The sequence below is a fragment of the Vicugna pacos genome, chromosome 20 (assembly GCF_048564905.1).
Source record: "Vicugna pacos chromosome 20, VicPac4, whole genome shotgun sequence".
Taxonomy (NCBI): domain Eukaryota; kingdom Metazoa; phylum Chordata; class Mammalia; order Artiodactyla; family Camelidae; genus Vicugna; species Vicugna pacos.
The window spans coordinates 10,992,744-11,008,604 of record NC_133006.1 but is presented as its reverse complement, the minus strand read 5'-3'; the positions used below and the strand labels follow the sequence as shown (position 1 = coordinate 11,008,604).

The 15,861-nt window shown below is 36.2% G+C and overlaps 1 protein-coding gene across 2 annotated transcripts; it reads left to right on the top strand.

Moving 5' to 3' along the window:
• The first annotated feature begins 13 nt into the window (after positions 1-13).
• CENPQ (centromere protein Q) lies at positions 14-15,430 on the top strand. Of its 2 annotated transcripts, XM_031688627.2 has the most exons (10): positions 14-115; positions 374-486; positions 2,871-3,013; positions 3,788-3,842; positions 4,875-5,001; positions 5,577-5,645; positions 8,609-8,738; positions 13,107-13,226; positions 13,384-13,461; positions 14,519-15,430. In XM_031688627.2, exons 3-10 carry the CDS (start codon positions 2,912-2,914, stop codon positions 14,648-14,650), a joined length of 813 nt encoding a protein of 270 aa, XP_031544487.2. In that variant the 5' UTR covers positions 14-115; positions 374-486; positions 2,871-2,911; the 3' UTR covers positions 14,651-15,430. The 2 variants fall into 2 exon arrangements, with proteins under 2 accessions (XP_031544487.2, XP_072800947.1); XM_072944846.1 differs by lacking the exons at positions 14-115; positions 374-486 and adding an exon at positions 510-639.
• Positions 15,431-15,861: the final 431 nt, after the last annotated feature.

Sequence of the window (15,861 nt, the reverse complement as noted above, 5' to 3'; positions counted from 1 at the left end):
CCCTGCAGACGTTTCCTGTTTCTACGCAATCACTTCCGGGTCTCATCCGCTTTGGATGGTTTGGGCGCGAATTGCTCTCAGCGTGGTACCTGGAAGGATTCAAGCGGCGTCTGTGGTAAGTAGTTAAAGCGCTCTCTCCGCCGGAGACTCCAGTTTGGGGACGAGTGCTGTGGCCAACGCGTTTGTGGCAAACTCGGCGGCTTGTGCACACTTGAGGAGCTTGCGGAGGTTTTCCAAGGGGAGGGAGATCCGAACAGGTGTGCCTGCGGAGCCAAGGACTGAAGGACTGTGATTCGAGAGGAGGGGGTGAAGCCATGCATGGTTCGTCCCTCCTTTTCCTTGAATCATCCTCATCCTTGTCCTCTTTCCTTAGTCTCTCCCGCAGCCAGTTGTGGGGCGACGTGCAGCCTTAGTGAGGAGTATCTTTGAGCCTCAAGCAAACTGCCGTCAGCAAAGTCGCTTTCCCGAGGCATCATCTGTCAAGAGGTAAACATCGCGCGTTTATGTTTTTCCGGACGTCGTGCTCCCCTGTAGTGCCCACACAGAGGTCTGGATTGAGGTACTTGGTGATTCCCACGAGTCTCAGCACGCCGTTAAGGAAAACAGAACAACCTATGATGCCCCCCTGCTTCCTACAGGGTAAAAAGTACATTCATTACTGCAAACTACCCTTCCAGTCTTTTTTTCTGTCCGTTCCTCCCATACACGTAAAGCCCCCTCTGAACTTTTCCTACCCCGGGAACAGACCAGTTTTTTGCCAGCCGTCCTGCCAAGGAGCAGCTGTTTTCTCTCAAATACTTCTCTCCTTTCTGGCTAAATATTTCAAAATGTAATTCAAATATTACTTTTTTCTCTGTATATCCCCCTGCTCCCAGGCACACACCAATTAATTTGAGATAGCCATTCACTCTTTTGTCTCTTATAACATTTGTCATATTGTGTATAATTGTACATATATAGGAATTGTTTTTATATCTGTCTCTACCTGCCAGCAGTAGCCTGCAGTTTCCTGTGGTCTAAAACAGGACAAAATTTACTATTCCTTTTTGTATATGCTACAACTAGCTCACTAGTAGTAGAAAATTATTTAACTTATCGAGTGCTTACTATGTCCCAAGTTCTAGGCCCTTTATGTATCCTGAACAAAATTTTAGCTTTACAGAAGCCTTTCATGTCGTTACTGTCATTATTAACCCATCTGCCAGTGGGGAAAGTGAGCAAATTTATTTGCCCAAGGCTATACAGCTAGCTAAATGGCAGAGTCAGGATTTGGAACCTGGACAATTTGTCCTTATCCTTGGCTGGCTCTTGGCAGTGGTTCTCAACGTGGGGAAATTTTGCACCAGGGGACATTTGAAATGTCTGGAGATAATTTTAGTTGTTACAGTTTGGTGGTGTAGGAGGGGTTACTGGCATCGAGTGGGCAGAGATCTGGAATGCTGCAAAACATCCTACATTGCCCAGGATAGCCCCCACAACCAAGAATTATCCCATCCCACTGTCAGTAGTGCCGATGTTGAGAAACCTTTTGCAGTATGACTTACTGCCTCAAGTAGGTATCAGTGAAAACAGCACTTCTCAGACTGTGACAAAGGACCAGTTTGTTTTATTTTTTTTTAATCAATCACAACTGATACTTTTATAAAATACAAAAAAAAAAAAAAAGAATTATAGTCTAAGCCATAGAAAGTACAACACCGAGAATGAACCCTAATGTAAGCTGTAGACTTTGGGTGATATAATGTGTCAATGTCAGTTCTTGGGTTGTAGCAAATGTGCCACTCTGGTGTGGGATGTAGACTGAAGGAAGGCTGGGGCAGGGAGGGGCGAAGGTTTACAGGAACTCGAACTCTGTACTTTCTGCTGAATTTTGCTGTGAACCTAAAACTACTGTAAAAAAAAAGAAAGTCTTTTTTTAAATGAATTACCTGAAAAATGCAACTTAAGAAGCAAAAAAAATAGCCAATTATATTCTGACCAGATTCAACATACATTAAATTGTTGTCAAATTGCTATAGAAGTTCCTAAATGAATACTTTCAATTTCTATACCTAAAAGGACTATAACAAGCAGTTCGTGAATCAAATATGGAGTACTATTCCTCCAAATTACATGAATTATGTGTTACTGAATAAAGTGAATATCAAGAAAAAATGATTACCAGAACAAAATTATAAAGAAGTCCCAAATGAGAGTTTGAGATCATAAGAGCCCACAGAGTTTAAAAAGCAGTGGTTAGTTAGAAAGGCTTTCAAGGTGGGGAGGGTATAGCTCTGTGGTGGAGCACATACTTAGCATGCACCGGGTCCTGGGATCAATCCCCAATACTTCCATCTAAAAAAAAAAAATCAATTACCCCCCCCAAAAAATTTAAAAAAATTTTTTAAAAAGAAAAGTTTTCAGAAGCAGATGGCTCGTGATCTTAGAGGGTGAGCACAGACAAGGGAGAGCATCTCTGGTAAAAGGGACAAGGATACAGTGTGCGCTTTACTCAGAGTGTTCAGAAAATCATATCTAGCTGGAGAGGGAGATTCAATTAAGGAGTCTGGGAGAAAAGTAGAGAAGCTAGCAGAGCTAGATTTTTTTTTTAAATAAAGTAAGAGATGCAAAAGCACTTTACATGATTTTTTAAAGCCATGCAAGTGGAAAAAATTCTAGGAATAAAATTGAATTAGATATCTTCACTCTAATGGAACCAATGTTACTTGTTTTAAAATATGTTTATATGTTTTAAAAAATACACCGAAGTATCCCAAAACATTCATTGTGACTTTTTTTAAAGGCAAATTTGGAACATTTATAGTTAGTCTTTTAAACAAAATATTATGAAAGTCTTAAGCATTTTTTCTCTATCCTTTTCATCTTTACAGATATTTTGAAGCACTGTTATAATTGTTCTGTTTAAATCAAAATGTCTAGCAAAGCAAATGCTTCCAGGAAAAGGTCTCAAAAGTTAAAAAGAAATCCAAAAAGAAAAACTGATGATGAAGAAGCAGAGTTATCAGAGGAAGAGGTAATAAAAATATCAATTTTATCATTCAGGACTACCCTGATTCGAAGGATCATCTGTTCTCTGTAAACGATTATGTGAAGACTAAAGATTAGTTTTACTATAATTCATATTCCACATACATTGTTATGTGGGGGCTGTTGCTACCTGATTTATAAAAATTCTCAGATAAAAATTGTTTCATTTAATTTCTAAAGATACTGATCAGAGAATTCTTTGGAGAGGAGATACTATGGGGCATCGCTGAGGTGTTTAAATGGAGACTAGACAGACTATGGCATTCATATGTTAAAAGACAAGAGAATCTGTCAAGTGGTGGAGGAAATTTTTATTAACAAAGAAAAATTAGTTTGGGAGGAATTAAATTCTTCCTACCATAATTTTGCTCCTGTCTTATAAAAAAATAAATGAAATAACCAAAAAATTCTCTGTTTTACCTTGTATTAGGCAATGCCTATATTTGTTTTGCATGGAAAGTATCTAACACTATTCCACGGGCAAAATGAGTAATGATTTCTTTAAAACATTTTTTTGACACCATATGAAATTGTATTATAATATACATCATCACCATTGTCCAGGGAATGCTTTAGTATATCCTCTGCTTGTGGTAAATACACACCCTTTTTCTGTAGAAGTAGCAATATACTTTTCTTCTATCTTACCAGAAGGTATATGAAGTTTCTCCAACATACATGATAAATCTATTGCAAAAGCAGTATCTTTTCAACTGTTGTTTAATTCTGTGTGCATATGCCTGTGTTTTTTTCCCTCTAGGTTAGAAACAAAGCAAAAAAAAATAAAAATCATCCAAAACATCTGTCTCCTGAAGGTATTCCTTTTCTATATCCTGTGTAACTTGTTTTTCTCAAGCTATCTATATTTGTGAAAAAACTCTCAGCATCTTCTTTGTGAGTTCTCCACAATCAAACGATAGTAATGAACAGTTACATTCTCACTTTTGGAAGAATAAGTAGTACTGGTTGGTCAGTTATTTTGGTCAACTGAAATTTTACTTACCGCCTCTAGCAAAGGGCTCTTAACTGATAGGAACTAGAGAAATTCAAAATGCATTACAGTCTGAATTATTGCTAATCTGTGATGTGTAGACACAACTACTGATTTCTCTTTGAGACAAATATGCTTCTGTTCTGCCACCACTGTTTAAGTTAGAGTGGAGCCACTAAGTTTGTTCGGAGTAAGTTATTTTGGAGTAGTATTCTTTACTTGGACATCACTTTGTCATGGAAGAATTTTCCACCTCTCCTCACCCAAAACCAAGTTAGGTCCTCTGGTTTTATACCTTCAAGGCGCACAGTGCTTTTCCTTTTGTAATGCTTTGCGTACCTGTAATTATAATTATTTAATCTACCAAAACTCATGTCCAAAACTAATCTTCATGTGAGCCAATATTATATCTCCTTTGTTTATTTCTTATAAATAGAACAATAACAACCTAGCAGACACTGACTATCTGTTTGTGGTTTGGTTAATCTCTAATCTGCCAATATTTGGCCTAAATAGTTTTGTAGTCTTTTCAATGACGCTCTTTAATTCAGATCATTTCTGAGAACCAGACTTTATGTTGAGTCCTAATAATTGTAGCTTAGTTCTTCATTTAACGTTGTCTTGGCTTTGTACCTGCAATATCAGTTAATAGTATTTCAGTTAACATAACAATTGTATATTCATATTCAACACAAATTATGGCTGCGCAATCAAAAGGAAATTAAACAGCTTATACAGCTTTATAATATTTTCGTTCTTATAATTCTATTAGCCGTTTTAGACCAGTTTATCTTTAATCATTTTTAAGTGAAAACATGCAAACTTCTAGACTAACCAGAGCCCCTTCTTTCACCAGTTAGAGGCCAAACAAAGCATGCTAATCTAAAACAGGTGAAGATAGCATCCCACAGGAGAAAAACCTGGCAACCTCTTTCAAAGAGTAGCAGAGAGTATTTGCAAACTATAATGGAATCAATAATAATGTGAGTATGAAATTTTTCCCATTCACTCTTTTTGTTCCTGGATATGTGTTTCCTATAGACAGTATCTTTTTAAATGTTACTATTTACTCTATGGGGATAGGGTGTTTTTCTCTTTCACAAGAAGATATATTTTATGTCCTTTGAAGGCATTAGCCTTCAGCAAAAAAATCTTTATTAATTTCAGAAACTCTGAATTTCATCGGCGGAATAAAAATGAAGTTTGTGTGTCCTGAGCTGCTACCTGTAAAATTTTAACTTCTTCTGTCAATAGGGATACTTTAGGAAGAAGTTAGCTCAAATTGACACTTTATATAGAAGCTACCATGCTAGAAGGAATACAGAGACAGGCTTCTGCCATCAGAAGAGTCAGGCATATAAATTAATTACAACAATATCATGTGATAGAAAGATTTTGGTTATTCCTCTGCTTAAAAATGTATTTAATATAAAAGAAAACATGATTGATTCTGCCTGGCCAGTAAGGAGGGGCACTTGAAAGAAATCAGAAAAAGTAAACAGATTATAGTTATGCTTCAAAGTAATATGTATTCAATCCCTTTTTTTTTCTTTTCTAGAACAATTTTGAGTAACAGTATTAAAGAAAATGAAAAAATTCAATATCATCTCAACTTCCTGAAGAAAAGGTATTATAGTTACGTGATAAAAAATGGTTGAAACATAATTGGTAAAAGTCCAGTCTGTTCCTCTGATGTCAGAACAGACATTCGTGGAATATAAAAGTTTTTCATTTTGCGTTTTTGTTCTTTTGTTGTTGTTGTTACTGTTTTAAGACGATGAACCACTTGGGAATATATATTCTACCCTAACCTGCTGCTGCATGCAACTCTGAACTAAGTTAAATTTAAGAGAATTTATGAGGAAGAATCTGAAAATCAAAAGCACCTACTTCCCCAGCTCACCTTTCTGAATTAGGATTTGAAAAACAAATTGTCAACTTTCATTCCCTTCAACTTCATTTTGAACAGTTGCAAGTTAACAGTTCACCACTCTCATCTGAAATTTATCCTGTTGCTGTGTTTTTTTTCTTCTTTACTTCATATTGCATAACATTATTTGTACAAGCAACACATGTAACTTGCCAGGATAGTGCTGCTCTTCCTCTGTGGCAAGTCACAAATGGAAGTTTCTTTTTAAGTGTTCATACAAGTCACACCACTGCCAATGATTTTCAGTGACTACTCGCTGGTATCTATACACCTTTTTATAGAAGAATGTTCTGCATCTTAGTTTCAGGTTTGCCTGGAAATGCCTGTGACCTAGTACCTTATTCTTGGGAAAACTGAACACAAATTCTGCTTATTTTAGTATAAGGCTCAGTAATAGTAGCCAAATAGAAAGAGGAGGATGGGATGGGGTGGGTGAAGGTGGGAATTTGTGGAGGGAGGTTGGAGAGATTATAGAAAGACAGCTGGAAGCAGACTTGTAAACTGTTTAGAGGAGTGACAGCCTGTTAGTAAAGACAGGTGTGTACTAAAAAGTTAATACATGATAGAAGTGTAACTATTTAGGACAAGTGGTTATGTTTGGTGTGTGAATGAGAATATTATAGTATGATATACTATACTGTATACAGTACTGACCACTCTCCACAGTGACCACACTGGGTCATCAGAAGAGATTAAATTCTGTTCAGTATAAAGGCTGTCTTTTCATCACATAGCAGCCGTGGAGATCGGTATTTCAAAGATTGCCTGTTGCCTCCTCATTTTTGCTTTTATGACTCATTTTCTTTAGTTCCCAAAGATACTCAAGATACTTTCCCTTCTTTTGATGTAGCAAAGTACAGCCTTAGCAAACTGATTCTGATTAGAACTCTGGGTAAGTTTTCCTAGAGCAGCATTTCTCCAAGCATATTTAGAACTCTTGTTCTTAAAGATACTCTTTGAATAAAAGTGATATATAATGAATTATGTTTATTAGTACATTAACAAATTGAAAGTCCTGCAGCAAATAAATCTGTTTCATTTTGTTTAATGCAGCATCTTCCGAATTGGTATTTCCCTCAGGAACTCTATATTATATATATTAGTCTTTTCTCTGCTTATGTCTGCATGTTGGCTTCATTCTTTTAGACAGCTTGTCCTCACTAGGTTAGAACTGAACACGCAGAGCGCTCCCCATGTATCTTTTCAGCCCTGTGAAAAAAGAAAACCCTTACCCTCTTAACTTCAGTTACAAAATTCTGGGAAATGGACTCTGATTGGCTCAGGTGATACGCCTGTCTTTAGACTGATTTTGTGGGAGGAGCTGTTATGATGGATGTAAACTGGGTCATATGCTTCCCCCCGTGATCAGACAAATAGGGTTGCTAGTCAGACAAAGTGTTTAGCTGTTACAGTTTCTAGAGGGACATATAGACACAGTACTACAAATGATGAGTGGGTGGTGTTGATTCATTATGATAATAAATATATTGCAACACGATAGGTAGTTATGTGTAATAAGATTTTGTGAGAAGAACATTTGCAACAGTGAATGACCCTTCTGCAGAATTGACTTAAACTTTTAGAAGAAGCTGTTCGTAAATGGAAACTTTATTTTACTTAAGAAATCAAAAACTTAGCCCTGTTGGAAAGATGTACACAACAGATTTTATGCTTAAGTGTGATGGCCTAATGATGGTTTTCTGGATAACTGAAGTTTATCCCAACAGTTTAATGAAAACTATGATTGGTGGGGTTTTTACTGCCTAAGAAAAAAAACTTTTTAAAAAATAAACAGTAACATTTTAAATAAGATCCCAGGAAGATAAGTCTTGGATTCTACTGTTGTTCAGACTGCCTGCAAATCTTAAGTAGTAGAACTTTTTAGAACCCGAAAATGCTGCTATTGGATAGAAGCAACCACATTAGGACTTAGGTCCTTGATTTCTTCGAGCTGGAATTCAAAAATCAAACCTTGGTAATCTGTGCTGCTCTCTGCCAGAAGTGAGGGTAGCAATAGGCCAGTTTCTCTTGGTGGCTTAATCAACCAAATTCAAAGGAGGATTTTTTTTTAAACTGTAATATTGAATACTATTTATGTTGATAGTACTTTAGATCAAAGCACTTTAATTTTAGTGTTTTATTTGCGTTAAACTTGATGGGACTTAGCTTTCTTTAAAACCATTAACTTAGAGTAACTGATATAGACATTCTCTTTTATTGGTCACGTTCACTAAAACAACTGAGATTTAAAGAGTTCAGAGTCATAGTTAAGACTTACAGAGTGATGCTTCATTTCTTATCCAGAAATTCACATTAAACTTACCTTTTGTAATAGTCTAGGAACCATATTTAAAAGATACAGGGAAATTTTTATTTCAAAGTTTATATAAATTTTAAATGTGTAAAATAGAAACTTTTTATAGAGCAGTCTAGGTGCCCCATGATTTGAGATAAATCTTAACAAATTGAAAAGTTAAATGATAATTTGTCAGGGCTTTTTTGGGGAGGCTTCCTGCTGAAATTAGCCACTGTTAATTAAAGAATACTACATGGGGGAAGAAAAAAGATGGCCACAGTATTTCAAAACAACACAAAAAAAACAAAAATAATACTAACAGTACTCAAAAATAAACAATTTATGTTTTTATTCTGTCCCTAAGATTAATGCAACTGTGTGAAACCCTGAAAGCCCCTCCCAAAAAGGTGCAAGATTTAACTAATGTGTCAAATCTACTGAAAATGGAAAGGACACAGCACAGAGCTAATGAAGCGGGTCTGGCATCATTGCAGGTATGAAGTTTGAGAGTTCGGGGAAAAGAGACCAAAATGGTTTTTTAATTGTCATGTAATTCTAATAATAAATACTAGATCTTGGACCAGATTTTTCATTAACTTCTTGGTTTGTTGGTTTGTTGGTTTGTTTGTCTGTTTTTGCCGTATTTATGATTAAGTAGCAGTCTTATTTTTTCATCAGACTTGACTATAACTGTCCTATCTTAGTATTTTTGATTATCAAATTATAGGAACTCATTGCTAAATGCTATGGAATTTCAAAACATATTATATAGTTTTTCTGTCCTGTATATGGTACTCTATTGGCAAGAAGAACACAGTCATCATCATTATTGTTATAATTAGTATTGATAACCTGTGATGAGGGCCTTCTGTGTCCTAGTCACTGTTCTAATAAGCACTTTATAGTTACAGCCCCCAATCTTCACAGTGACTTAAAGAGGCCTGAACCATATTTCACATTTTACAAATGTGAAAAAGAGACATACTGGCATTTCTAGTCGAACTTTAGACAGATTGCTTACAGTTGTTTCTGTAAGACTATTCAGTCTGATTTCAGGATATGCGATTCTTCATCTTGATCCTGTAGAAGATAGTGGGAGATAACACTGGCTTGTTGTGATGAACTTCAGGCTTTTAATTAGTGGATCCTTGAACAATTAAGAAAAGCAATCTTATGAGGCTTATTAAATAATTATAAAAACTAAAACAGATTGGACCGTACATCCCTTTGCCATTTTGAAGTAGTTTATAGATATGGTCTTTGTTAGCAACTCAGCTTTGAAAAGTAATACGTTTGTTAACCTTTGTTAGTAAATACAAGGTGGTGGTAATTTCAGCAAGGACTGCATCCCCAGGGATTTCTCATAACTGAAAATTCACAAATAGTTTATTCCAGTTTTTCCATGTGATTGAGAGTAACATTGGAAGGATTTATTTGTGAGCAACAGATCTATTTATGTTATAAATTCATAGGGTGGTATTTTTTTTAGTGGCTGCCTCACTTTCTTCATTGTATGAGATGGTGTTTAACTTTCATCCCAATGTTACATCTTTGCAAGGGTGTATATTTTCAGTAGTGACACTAACACCCCCTCTTAGTGAACAGTTGGACAGCATTAATGTAGGTTTTTTTTTTATTTTAGCTTTATTGAGATATAATTGGCAAAGTTATAAGATGTTTAAAGTGTACATCGTGGTGGTTTAATGTATCTATACATTGTGAAGGGATTCTCCCCATCCAGTTAAGTATCACATCCCTCACCTCGCTTATTTTGTTCTTCTTTCAGTAAGAACATTTCAGTTCTACTCTCACAACAAATTTCAGTTATATGATATATTGCTATCAGTTGTAATCACCATGTTTTACATTAGATTCTCAGATCTTATTCATCTTCTAGCTGAAAGTTGGTATCCTTTTAGCAACTTATTTCCCCCACCCCAACCCCCAGCCTCTGGCAACCACTTGCCTACTCTCTGTTTCTATGAGTTTGATTTTTTTCTCAAGGTTACTTTAAAAGGTTTTAAAGCATAATAATGGTATATGTTATTTTAACATTGAATATTTCCATAAATCACCCAAAAGTGATCAGAGACAGTAAATGGTAGTACAATTTTTGTAATACTGGGAGGCATTTCTGTTTTATACCTAAAATTGGACATCCGCCCTCTAGAACTCTATGAGAATAACTTTCTGTTATTTTCAGCTACCAAGTTTGTGGTAATTTGTTATGGCAGGCTCAGGAAACTCGGGAAATACATGTGGTTTACATTATATTTGTATTGGACAGTGCTCTAAGTACAACAACGAATTCACAGGAAAATCCGGGCTGAGGGAGAGGTTAAACTTGACTAGTAAATGCAGCCTGCAGAATTCTGGATGTAGGAAATTAAACAAAGCAACTATCTAGCTCCTGCATAAGTAAACTGAAAGGAATGAAAAAAATTGGAGTGGGAAACGATAGCTGAAAAGAAACTTACTACGTACCTTTTAGAATGGCCAAAATCCAACACAGACAACAGCTAATGCTAACAAGGATGTGGAGCAGCAGAAACTCTCAGACACTGCTGGTGGGAATGCAAAATGGTGCAGCCACTTTGGGAGACAGTGTGGCCGTTTCTTACAAATTAAATGTGCTCTTGCCACACGATCCAATAGTCATGCTCCTTGGTATTTACCCAAAGGAGCGGAAAACTTATGTCTACACAAAATCCTGCACACAGATGTTTGTAGCAGCTTTATTCATAGTTGCCAAAACTTGGGAAAAAAACAAGACGTCCTTCAGTAGATGAATGGATAAATAACCTGTAGCCCATCTAGACAGTGGAATATTATTCAGAGTTCAAAAGAAATGAACTATCAAGCCCTGAAAAGACATGAAGGAACCTTACATGCATATTATTAAGTGAAAGGAAACAATCTGAAAAGGCTACGTATCTTATGATTGCAACTATATAACATTCTGGAAAAGAAAAAACTATGGAGACAATGAAAAGATCAGTGATTGCCCGGAGCGTGTGGTGAGGATAGAGATGAAAAGGCAGAGCACAGAGGATTTTTAGGGCAGTGAAAATACTCTGTATGATACTGTAAGAGTGGATACATACCATTTTACATTTGCTCAAAGCCATAGAAAGCACAGCACCAGGAGTGAACCCTAAGGTAAACTGTGGGCTTTGGGTAATGATGTGTCCGTGTATGTTCATCCTTGGTTAAAGAAAAAAAAGAATCTTGTTTTGGTGAGTGATGAGTGATGTTGATAAAGGGGGAGGCGCTGCAGGGAGTATATGGAAATCTCTTTACCTTGCTCTTAATTTTGTTGTAAACCTAAAGCTGCCCTATAAACTAGTTAATTCTTTTAAGTTTCAAAAGACGTATCAACTAGTAATAACCAATTTGTAACCTGATTCAAACAGACTAAAAATGATTTCATTTTATGGGAAAATCAGAAATGTGACTACTAACTGTATATTTGACATTGAGGAATTTATTGGTTGTTTTTTAAGTGGGATAATGATGTCGTGATCTTATACATGTGTATTTTTAAGACCTCTAGAGCTATACTGAAGTATTTATGGATGAAATAATAGAGGAGGCGGAGGAGAAGTGGGTGGTGTTATAGGTAAAACAAGGTGGCTGTGAGTTGATCATTGAAGCTGGGTGATGAGTATATGAGGGTTTATTATATTATTCTTTCCTATTATATATGTTTGAAATTTTCCATAATAAAAAAAACAAGCAAAGCCTCTACCGCCATGGGGTTTACATTCTAGTAAGTGGAGCTCACAGCCCCAAAGTCTTGGGTACTCAGAGATCAGCATACTCTTCCCATAAAGGGCCAGAGGATAAACATTTTGCTATTTGTGGGTTACATTTAGTCTTTGTTGCATAGTCTTTTACTTTGTTTTGTTTTTAACCATCCTTTAGAAAGGTAAAAACCATTCATAACTCTTGGACTGATCAAAAACAGCCCATGGGCAGTCGCAGACCTCTGCAAGTACAGTTTTTGGGGGTTTGTTTGGTTTTTTTTTTTTTTAATGGTTACTGGAAGCCATAACATATTTGTTGAGGAAGAATGCTGGAGTTGCCAGTAACAGTTCTGCTTCCTGTATTTGGGGAGTGGTGTAGGTGTAAGTATTAGCTGTATTGCTCAGCAGGATGTAAGGGTTACTAATTCTGTATGACTTGTGTGTGGCTTATTCACCTGTTTCCTGATCCCCAAGGGCAGTGCTCTCATTGGCTGTTCCTGGGACTGGATTTGAAAGCAAAGCAGTATTCAATACCGTTTAGAAACCTGGAAGCTGGCTAACTCTATATGTGGCCTGTAATCAGCACGTCCCTGATTGCCGTGTACTCGTTTCATTCATTTCTTATTTTCTCTTTGTCTTCCCCCATGGATTAGATTTCCCTTTTATGTGGGAAACCGCCATTCATTTTCTGTTACTTGTCCTGATGTTCAGTGTTGCTTTCTTTTAGCAAATGAAAACAGCACTCAGATGTTCCTAAATTAGAGTTTCTCTGCTGCTCCACACTGCTTAGGGAATGCTCCTGTACCTGCAGACACCAGTCCTCGGCTCTGCTAGGTTCACACAGGCTTCCCAGGATCTCTGATACTGGCAGCTTTGAACATTTTGGAGGAAACATTCACAGCATGGGGCATATCTCTCAGGGAAATTGTTTCCTTATAAAGCATATTACATTTTGGTAAATCAATTTCTAGAGAGTGTTTTTTGAAAGAAAAATGAAAATTCCCAATTTCTTCCAAAAGTGTTTCCATATATAAGATGTTTTTAAAATATGTATTATTTGGCTTTCATTTAGTAGTATATTTCATTTAAAACATTAGCTCTCTCTTTCTGACACAGGAAGAAACAGATAAAATGGTAGACAGTATAGAGTCGATGACTGGAACTATTCACAGCCTAAAGAGCAAAGTTCATGCTCTGACAAGTGAGGTGCAAGAAGAGGAGGAGAAGATAAAACAGGTACTTGTTTTACAAAGTGTACTGCTAGAACCTAAATATATCTGTAAGCATTAGATTCTACCCAGACAACTTTTGAGTATAATATGATAAGAGAAAACAGCCTTTTGAAATAATCTAGCTTTACAAAATAATCTGTAGCTTTCTTTTTCTACTTTAGATGCTTCAAATAGATAGCAGTGGGGTACTCTCTCTTCCAGAGCTTTCTCAGAAGAGTCTCAAAGCGCCCACACTTCAAGTAAGTGCCAATTTACCACTTTGACTGCATCACCAGTTATGAAATTGCATGTACATAAAAATATTATATACTTCTCCTTTGTTATTTTAAACAAATGGAATCCATGATATAAACTGTTAGGTAAAATTATTTTTCTCATTTGAGAGGGTAATTTGAGCATCCCATTCTTGTCAGTAGCTGTGTGGCATTCCACTGTACGGATGTACCATGATATAATTTGTGAATTGTATTTGTGATGGAAATAAATAACTTTTGCTATTGCAGGTAATGCTGGGCTCACCCTTGTGTGTGTATCATTACACAATTGTGTAGTTGTGGCTCTAGAAGAGGTTTCTGGAAGTAAATTCTGACAGTTGCTCTTGTTTATCCTTTTAACAATGGCATACAACTTTTCTTAAAATAGTACAACGTCCCATTTGTTGTAGACTGTACACTGGGAACTTATCTTTTTTCCATGGACCCCAGTAGATATTATAGTGTAAATGTTTACAGTGTTAGAAAGTCTTCATGTTTTCTCAAAAAGTAACATTTCCCTATGCATAACCACCTGGGGTGAGAGGAATGGAAATGAGCAGAAGGAAAACAGAATAATGTAGCTTTAAAAGAAGAACAGCTATGAGTTGATGATTATCGAAGTACAGTGATGGTTACTTGAGGTTTATTATACCACACTCTAAATAACATGCATGTGCCACTTTTCATAAGGAAAGGTTAAAAACGAATTACATAGGTGAAGGTGGTCCAAGGATACAAACTTCCAGTTATTTATAAACGTCGTGGGGATGTAATGTACAGTATAGTGACTAGGGTTAATAACGTTGTACTGCATATTTGAAAGTTGCTAAGAGAGTAGATCTTAAAAGTTCTCATCAGCAGGACAAAAATTTTGTAACTATGTTTGGTGATGATGTTAACTAGATTTATGGTAGTGATCATTTTGTAATATTTACAAATATTGAGCCATTATGTTGTATTCCTGAAGCTGATATAATAGTTATGTATCAATAAAAAAATAAAAATAAAATTTTAAAATTGAATTATGCTATCATGCCCACAGAAGGAAATTCTGACAGTAATTCCAAACCAGGAGGGTCTCCTGAAGGACTTGGACGTTCTCCATAATTCATCCCAGATGAAGAACATGTTAACTTTCATCGAAGGAGTGTACAAAAGACTGGATGCCTCTTAAAGAGTTCTTTGTTTTTTTTTTTAAGACTGTTCCATATTAATTTAATGTTTATGAATTGATAAAAATGTTAACCTATGATGATATTGCTGGCTTAGGCTTCTTCAAGAATTTATCTCCTAATAGGCACTTTAAAACTAGCCTCTGTAGAGCTACCATTAGCATCTAATATAGGCCTTGAAACCTCTGTTTTTATCAATTCGCAAGTCTAGAAACTCACAGTTATGTTGCAGTATCTTCAGTTATTTGCCTAAAGCCCTAAAATAAGAACAGCCACAATCTGATAGTTCATAAAGGCTGAACAGAGCTCATCTCTCAGTAAGTGCAGAGGGAACGTGATACTGTGACTTGATATAGCAAGTACCTGTCACGTGAAAACGTAAGTGTTTGCGCTCATTCTTATTCTTTAGCTGATGAGTTGCATTTTCTGTCTGGTCATCTGGAACTTGAGAAGTCCCCAAACGCCTTTACCTTTCTACCTAGCTCCCTAGACTTTTTGTGGCATAGCTCAGATTTGCTGGGTGCCTTTAACTTAGAGGTGGCACAAACATTTTATTCTTTTGGTTAGGTTAGTGAATAGTTGTTCAATATTTATTTTCAACTCTCATCAGAGGATACCTTTGTTTCATAAAATTGTTACAAAGGAACCCAAGCACATATGTTCCCTTAAAACAAACACCAAACAAAAATCCCTTCTTTCTAAACCTTTCCTCCTTGTGATAATAAGCATATACCTGTGAATAAATTATCACTTAAATATATTAAAAATTATTTTTAACCAGCCACAGTGTATTGTCTGAGTTGTTTTTATCTATTTGTAAATGAAATAACTATAATTTAATTATTTTTTCCATCTAACCTAGGATATTTTTTCAGTTAATTTAGAAGGTACCATAATTCTGTTAATGCCCTCCAGGCAGAGACCATCAGGAACACAGCCGCAGGTAAACAAGTTCGTTTTCGCACTCATTGCAGTGAGAGCGACCACGCATCGTGGGGTGCCAGCAACTTGGAATTCTAAAAAATAAATATTTTGCGATGAAGGATATAGGGTGTAAAAATGTAGCACATGATAAAGACAGCCCATCAAACAGAATGCAAAGACGTACTGTTCAATAAAAGGTCTTGGGAAAACTAGCTAACCACACTGGGGATGGGCGTGTAGGGGCAGTGGTCAGTATTCCTACTTTACTGCAAAATAGATTTATAGTAAA